The 7779-nt window shown below is 33.4% G+C and overlaps 1 protein-coding gene across 1 annotated transcript; it reads right to left on the reverse strand.

Annotated features, from left to right (window-relative positions):
• Positions 1-4417: 4417 nt before the first annotated feature.
• Positions 4418-5092, reverse strand: LOC131607719 (uncharacterized). Its single transcript, XM_058879688.1, has 2 exons — positions 4890-5092; positions 4418-4780 (listed from the first exon to the last, which is right to left on the reverse strand). The coding sequence occupies exons 1-2, from the start codon at positions 5047-5049 to the stop codon at positions 4587-4589; spliced, it is 354 nt and encodes a 117-aa protein (XP_058735671.1). The 5' UTR covers positions 5050-5092; the 3' UTR covers positions 4418-4586.
• Between the last annotated feature and the right edge of the window lie 2687 nt (positions 5093-7779).

Consider the following 7779-nt stretch of genomic DNA (forward strand, 5'->3'; position numbering starts at 1 on the left):
GAGGTTGTAGCATATCCTATTTCACATAATGATAAAGAAATTATTGATTGTTTCTTTGAACTCTATAAAATTAGAGCTTTAGCAATCATTAACAAGTATTTTGCGGTATTTTTTCTGTCATCTTGATCACCTTTTTAATTAGAAAATGAGTCATTATTTGTCCTTTCATTATCCCCTTCTTACTTTCTCTTTCTTTTTTGCATTGGCTTCACCTGCTTCTAATCTCTTTAATACATGCTCGTGCTCAGTATGCTTTCCAAACAAATTTCTTATATCCAAAGTCTTTTAAGTTATGTGACTTTTTTATGGTTGTTACTTTTGACTGACATTCTTTGCACATAGACCTTAAAACTTTGTTTTCACAATCATGGTTTTATAAATTCTTACCTAGATTCTCTAATTTATTAATTAAATGAATAATGTACATTTGTATGGATTCCTCGGTTTCCTCGAGTTTCATATGGGATAACTCATATTCTTCTCTCAACATATTAATTTTAGATTTCTTTGTATTCTTAATACTCTCATAGAGTACCTGAAGTTCATTCAACATTGATTGAGCATTCTTACAATGTGAAATTGAGTAATATACATTAGTGTTTAGTGCAGAAATTAATATATTTCCCGCTTTCAATTCATAAGATGTTGTTCTAATCTCTTCTTTAGTCCAACTCTTTGGGGATTTTATAGTTTTGACACTTCAATAGTTCTTTTTTAGACAAAAGGATCATCTTCAATGGCCACCAAAACATTTTCTGGACCGACATTAAGTAAACATACATGGTATCCTTCCAGCACGCTTAGTTTTTGCCGTTGAATACAGGAGCTCTATTGCTTGCACTCTATGGTTCGTCCTTGCACATATTCTCAACTTTTGAAATCTCGAGATGTGACCAAAAGACCAACTTTTTATGCTAATTGTTAGGGGAGAATATAACTGAGAAATGTCTAGAAGAGAGGGGTTGAATATACCTTACCATAAAAAAATCTATTTTAAAAATTGTTTTCTCAAAAATCAGAGTTTATCTGAGCCACGAAAATTCAATTGTGTATGTGTTGGATTAATATCACGAGTTACTCAATGTTAAGATTATAGAATCAAATATGAAAAATTAAAGTCTTAGCTAATCAATGACTTTATTAAATCAAATTTTTTATTAATCAATGAATCAATCTAATATTGCACTTTACACTCATATTTAATCCAAGAAAAATAATTCAGATTACTTAATCTATTATAGGCCTAATTTTATTCAAAAAGTTGCTATAAATAGATTAAGCCTAAGAACATGAAATTTCAAAGAAAGCGATAAAAAACTAAACATGCAATCTATACAGAAAATTAAAATGAGATAGGAAAAGAGAATATTGCATAAGGGTTTATAGTGGTTCATCGTGTTTGTTCTTGCTTTGCGCTTAATACAGTCTCCAATGATGGACCATTGAAAATTCGTAGTATTCCACTATTTAGATAAATTGATAGTGTGCATTTTATTCAATCAAGGAACCAGATGCTGAAAAAAAACAAAAATTATAACCTTCAATTTGAATATCTTCTTCTTTTATTGTACACAACCCACACAACTAAAATCCCTATGACCTTCACTCAATCTCAACTGTACTCTTACTCATATCCAATATATGCTTTAAGCATCAGTTCCGTAGCGATCTTTACTCGATCCTATCAATCCCATGTATGAGCTCTTTGTATATCTGAAGGATCATAAACTTTTAACTTCGTTCCACCACAATCTTTATTCAATTCCACAGAAGTCTTCAATTTAGATGAAATCCTTTCTTTTTGCTCCTATTAAATTGTCATTCCCAATATTATTCAATTCCATAGAAGTCTTCAATTTAGATGAAATCCTTTCTTTTTCCTCCTATTAAATAGTCGTTCCCAACAGTACAACACAATACGAATTTAGTAGCAACCAACCCATGGTAATCTTGCTAGAGGTTAAAGATTGAATTCAGATGTAATCAAAAAATTGTGAAAAGGTAAACTTTAAAAGTCAAAACTCGAATTTGGAAAACTATCAAAGTTATGATTATATGATCATATGGTTTTTACTTTATTTTGGTAAAAATGACACAGATGATTTATATATGTGCTTGAGATAGAGCACTAAAATGATTAAAATTACCTCTTTGGTTTAAGTTAAAAGCAGTGGGTATGATTCGAGTTGAATAAGGAAATGATTTGAACCAAGAACTTAAAACCTAGAGTTTGGCCATTTGTTTCGAATCACTATTAGTGATTCGAGTTAAGGAATCATGTGATTCGAGTCAAGCTGACATAATAAAAATCCTAAGATTTGAGATAAATTAATTATTCAAACCAGCCTTTAGCTTGATGAAACAAGCTTGCTCCAAATTCGAATCTGGGAAGTTTGTGATTCGAATTACACTTGCTATGGCAAATCCAACTTTTCGCATGATTCAAATCATGCACAACCTTGATTCGAATCACACTTCAAAGAGTTACCATTTTAAAAAAAAATGAAGTTTTTGATTGAATCTAAAGCTAGTATGATATAAACCATTCATTCATTTCTTCTTGACCTAAATATTCAACTAATTTGATTTGAACCACTTTGCATCAACTTTTACCCGAGGGTTTGATTTATTGCATGTAAAACACGATTTAATAAATTGTAATATATACAACGATCTAACTTAGAGGAGATTCTATTATTGAAACGATACTAAAACCAAAACCTTAGAGGGGCAAAACAACTTTTATGTGACACAAATCTAATATGGTATTGCACAAGAACCTATAGGAAACCAATTATTTGTTTGTACAATGTTGCACCAATTGATTCTTCATCTAGATCTGCTCGTTTTTTCTCCAAATTCCATTGAAGTTATTGCTTCATTGCAATTACTCATATGGAACACTTTCAACACATCTTCAACATACTTCTTTTGATGTAGAAAGATGCCTCTATTTATTTTAATAAATTTAATTTTCATAAAATATAACAAGTTTCCAAAGTCAAACATTTCAAACCCCTACATTATAATGCTTTCAGGTTTTCTTCTTCTTTTGATTCAGTTATCAATGAGTCATCAACATATAGAAACGTGAAAAAAAATGCATTTTGCTTGATTTTCTTACATAGACTTCATGTTTTGATGTACACTTTGTAAAACCTAACATGATGAGGAAGATGTTTATTCTTTTTTCCAATAAATAGAGATTTGCTTCAAGTCGTATAGATTATTATTTGTTAATTTAAACATCTTTTTTCTTGGTCTTTTAGTTCAAAACCAGATTGTTGTTTGACATAGATTTCTTCCTCTAATAATCCATTCACAAAGTTATATTCTACACATAGTCTATGTTGTTAATCTCGAAAAGCGGCACGCGTAGTAAATCCAAAAATGTATGGGGAGCGTTGCATACGCTATTTTGGCGACGCGGTCACTAAAAAATAATTATTTTAATGGAATTTAAGTATGCAGTATAATTTTAGCTAGGGAGAAAAGGCAACAATAAAATATTCAGAAAGAGAAATTATAGTTCAAATGAAAAAGAAGAATGGAGTAATTATTAGTCACAGATATTCAGATTAAGTTGTAGTATTTGAAAAAGGAGTGAATAGAATCTCAATAATTTACTTTTTAATATTAATTATTACTACTAGTACTAATTATGAGTTTAAGAGAACCCAACCCGGATCAAGTATATTTTATAAAATTAGTGTTTTTTTATTAAAACTTGGAGAAGCGCTGTCAAGGTATTTTTTTTTCAAAATGAGTTTGCTGATGCTTCTAATCCCACCTGAAGCACTGCTTTGGGCTGCAGAACTTTCGCACCGCGCCACGATCTCGGCCGCACCGCTATTGACAACATAGCATCTAGTTGATGCATAGCCTAACCTCTATATGCTTTTATTGCCACAACTATTTTAATTGTCGCGTGTCTTGTAATTGGTGCAAAATATTTCAGTAAAAACTAGAACATGTCTTTGAAAGACCTCACTTGTCCCTCTCCTTCCTTGCTTTATACTTGAAAATTTCACCATTTAGCCTCATTTTGATCTTACAGACCCATTTTATATGAATTGGTCTTTTGTGGATTGGTTTATGCATCAGCTCAAAGTACTCATGATAAAACCGTCCTTTCTTTTGACAGTCATTTTTCTCTTGCTTTGGTCTGATAAATTCAACTTCTCCTATCTATCATTGTTCAACCTTACAGTTGATTTTATATGTTTTGATTTATGCTATGTAAAGATGGTCTGTATATGCAGAAACTAACTAAAGCATTCTATTGGCACAGAAAAACACATGCTAGGACATTCTATACCTCAAGTCCAAAATCCAAATCCAAAAATTTACACAATCAAAACACATAGCAGACTCAATCAACCATAGTTTTATAACTAATTTCATTTATATGTACACATTAAACCAGCAAACAAAGTCAATTTATATATCATCAAAAACCAAGGGAACACAGCCAGAAACTGATTTCCATAAACAAAATCTAAACAAACAAGTCATATCAGAAACTATAACAGCCAGAGATTATTATACTTTGGTTATAGATTATAGTAATAATAAACACAAACATTCTAAATGCGAGTGTCCCAGAGAGATTCCTGCTGAACTTTACCACTTTTCAAAAGCCTCTCAATTTCCTGCGGAGGGTTCAAACCGAGATTCACCGCACGCTCCAACCGTGCCAGCCTCGTCATCCCAATACAAGGCCCGTAAACCATGTTCATGTCAAATTGTCGCAATACCGATTCGCTTTCGCTGTATTCATCTGTAAATCCATAAAGCCCAAATCAGATTACAGATTTAAAAAAATAAATGAAGGTGATTTGGGTGAATGAGAAAACCCTAGAAATTGAAGGAAGTGAACGAATTAGAACCTTGGAGATCTGGTTTGCCGTTGCGGGATGTGAGGGCTGGTGGCTGGGCGAGATTGGAACCGAAAGTGGCGGCACGGATCGGAGGCTTTTTGGATTTGGATGATTTTGTGGCGGTGTTGGGGTTTTTCTTCTGCTTGTAGAAACCTTTCACTGATGACATTTTCTCTTTCTATCTCTTTTCAAATTTTGAATTTGAAAACTGAATGAGCGTCCCACTCCCACCTTTATAAATAATCTCGTTTTGATTTTTTTTTTTAATGAAACTTACAACAATAGTTTGGTTTATTTATATATATATATATATATATATATATATATATATATATATATATATATATATATATATATATATATATATATATATATATATATATATATATATATATTTTAAAGAAAGAGGGTTTTCGCCCAAGGAATAAACTAGTGTACACCCCTCCGTACACAGGCGAATCCATTAATATCTTTAACATACTCCTTGTGGAGATCTGAAGGACACTAACCATACATACTATTGCATTGGGCATCAGCAGCACCTAACTTAACTAGATGATCAGGACAAGCATTAGTTTCTCTATAAATGTGCTTCACCGTGTACTCTTTCAAATTGCCCAGCAAATTCTTTATGTTCATCAACAAACTTGATCCTCGCTGCCCCACACTCGTTTTAGGACTGAGTAAATTCTTCACGGAGCAACACCTTTATCAATAGCATGCTTGACGCCTTCGCACGCGCCCCCACAATTATGCTGTCAAAACAGAGCAACTTCCTAGGTGTTTTGCATATCCTTCCACCCAAAGATCAGAACTGTTTCAGATCAGACCCTCACACCCCGCTTGGTTCGACTTCAAAACAGCGCCATCAATATTTAGTACCGCCCAGTCCCCAGTTGGAGGGGTCCAATGAACCTGTAGAACCTTCTTATGTAGGATGTTTCCTTTGTTACATAAAAGAACACTTTCCGTGTACATTTTAACCTGGCCATTTGAAACGTTTATCATGTTACGTGGCATGCGAAATTCAATGTTGTGTACTCTTTGATTTCTTCAATACCAGACGTTATAACAAGTTGTTTCCCAGTAGGAGGTCCATTCAGCGATTGTTTTTCCTTCCGTCTTGTTGTATTTTAGATTTAAAAGCAGTTAGTCCTTTAGCATACCACTCAAGAAACGAGCTCTGGAGCTGCGCCTCACAATGCTCCTCTAAATATTGTTCACCATTTAACAGTCTCGTAGAGCGTGTAAACAAGACTCTTCCGCTGTCGTGCAATCAGTGTAGAACGGATTCCCAAGTCCACGCCTATGCAAGAACTGGTGGGTTTTGATACCTTCATGATGCAGGAGCCATATAAAATACCAAACACGTTCAAGGGCGCTAATTTTCCGTATCATTTTCCACATGTCACTATCACTTTCCTTATTCCTAGTGCTAAGAGAAGCATATGTACTAGAAATCGTGTAGGTACCGTTAGGCATACCGTTCCAAGACCTGCAATCTTCTTCATACTCTTCCCTATAGGGAGGAATAGCAAGCAAATTTGGAAGGAGTTCATGCTGGACATTTCTGTTAAACCAATCTCAGTCCCATTCTCCATTGGCCAAGGTATATTCCGCAACAGTTACCTTGCTCTGTCTAATTGGATTATGCATCATATAATCTTTAAGTCTTACTCCCGCTCTAATCCAACAGTCATCCCAAATTTTGACATTTCGCCCGTTTCGTAATTTTAAACCCTTTGTTATCTCTTTTTTAAGTAAAACCAAATTAACTATTGTTATTATTGAATAAATGCATAATGAAAATCACTACGATGAGCATACAAGAGGTAGACGTTATTGTGAAAACATGAGTACTATCATTAGTTTGTCGTCTAGTAAAAATAATTTTGAGTTTTTTATGTCTTTTTAAAATATTTCTACAATAATAGAGTCATATTTTTTCCCATTATAAGTTACATGATGAATATTATCAACCACAATCCATTGTAGTGTATTATACAAATTCCAAATTTCACACTCTACTGCTTGAAGATCCATGTGACACCAATCTGTTCTAGTCATAACAAAACAATCATTATCATCTCGCATACACATTCCAATACCGAATAAGATTGTTGTTGAAATGTGGCACCATCTACATTATATTTGAGAGAACCAAAATGGGGAGGTTCCCAATGAATACTTGAGGGGGAATTTAACCTAGTTTGAGTCATTGATTCTTTTGAGCATGGTTTCATGAACTAAGCATATATGTTTCTTGAATAATAACACCTTCAACATAATCGTATTTGTCATTCTAAAACTTTTGATTTCTCTTTGGCCAAATACTCCATGTTATCATAGATAACATGGACATCTGATCATCATTAAAAATGATTTAAAACGTGCAAACAAACATCATAAAAACCATCAGTGAAGAGCATCTGGTTATGTAAAGGCAACTAAAGAGAAACTTTCTAGCAACATCATACACTATCAGGGCAAACAAGAAAAAGATGCAAAGAGTTCTTAGTATCTCGGCCACCACAAACATAAGATGGAGGAAAATCTACGCCTTTTTTCTAAAGATTTTCCTATTGTGTGAGGCAATTCCTTCCTAGTTTCCACAAAAAAGCTTTGACTTTTGATGGGATACATAGGTTTCACAAACATTTCAAATTACTATAGACCTTTAAATCATCTTAAATGACCAATGCTCTACGCGCACTCTATAGCCACAATTGACACTATATTCAAGTGTACTATCTATTCCATTCTAGAATAAAAAATATATTGAGATATAGAAGTTACAACAGAGTAGAGCTTCCGGTGCGAAAGAGATGAGGTGTATCTACAAGGTTGGAACTCTGACGCTCAATTTAGTATGTGAAAGAGTATAGAGTATTCAAATTAT

Source organism: Vicia villosa, linkage group LG5, assembly GCF_029867415.1.
Source record: "Vicia villosa cultivar HV-30 ecotype Madison, WI linkage group LG5, Vvil1.0, whole genome shotgun sequence".
NCBI classification, from domain to species: domain Eukaryota; kingdom Viridiplantae; phylum Streptophyta; class Magnoliopsida; order Fabales; family Fabaceae; genus Vicia; species Vicia villosa.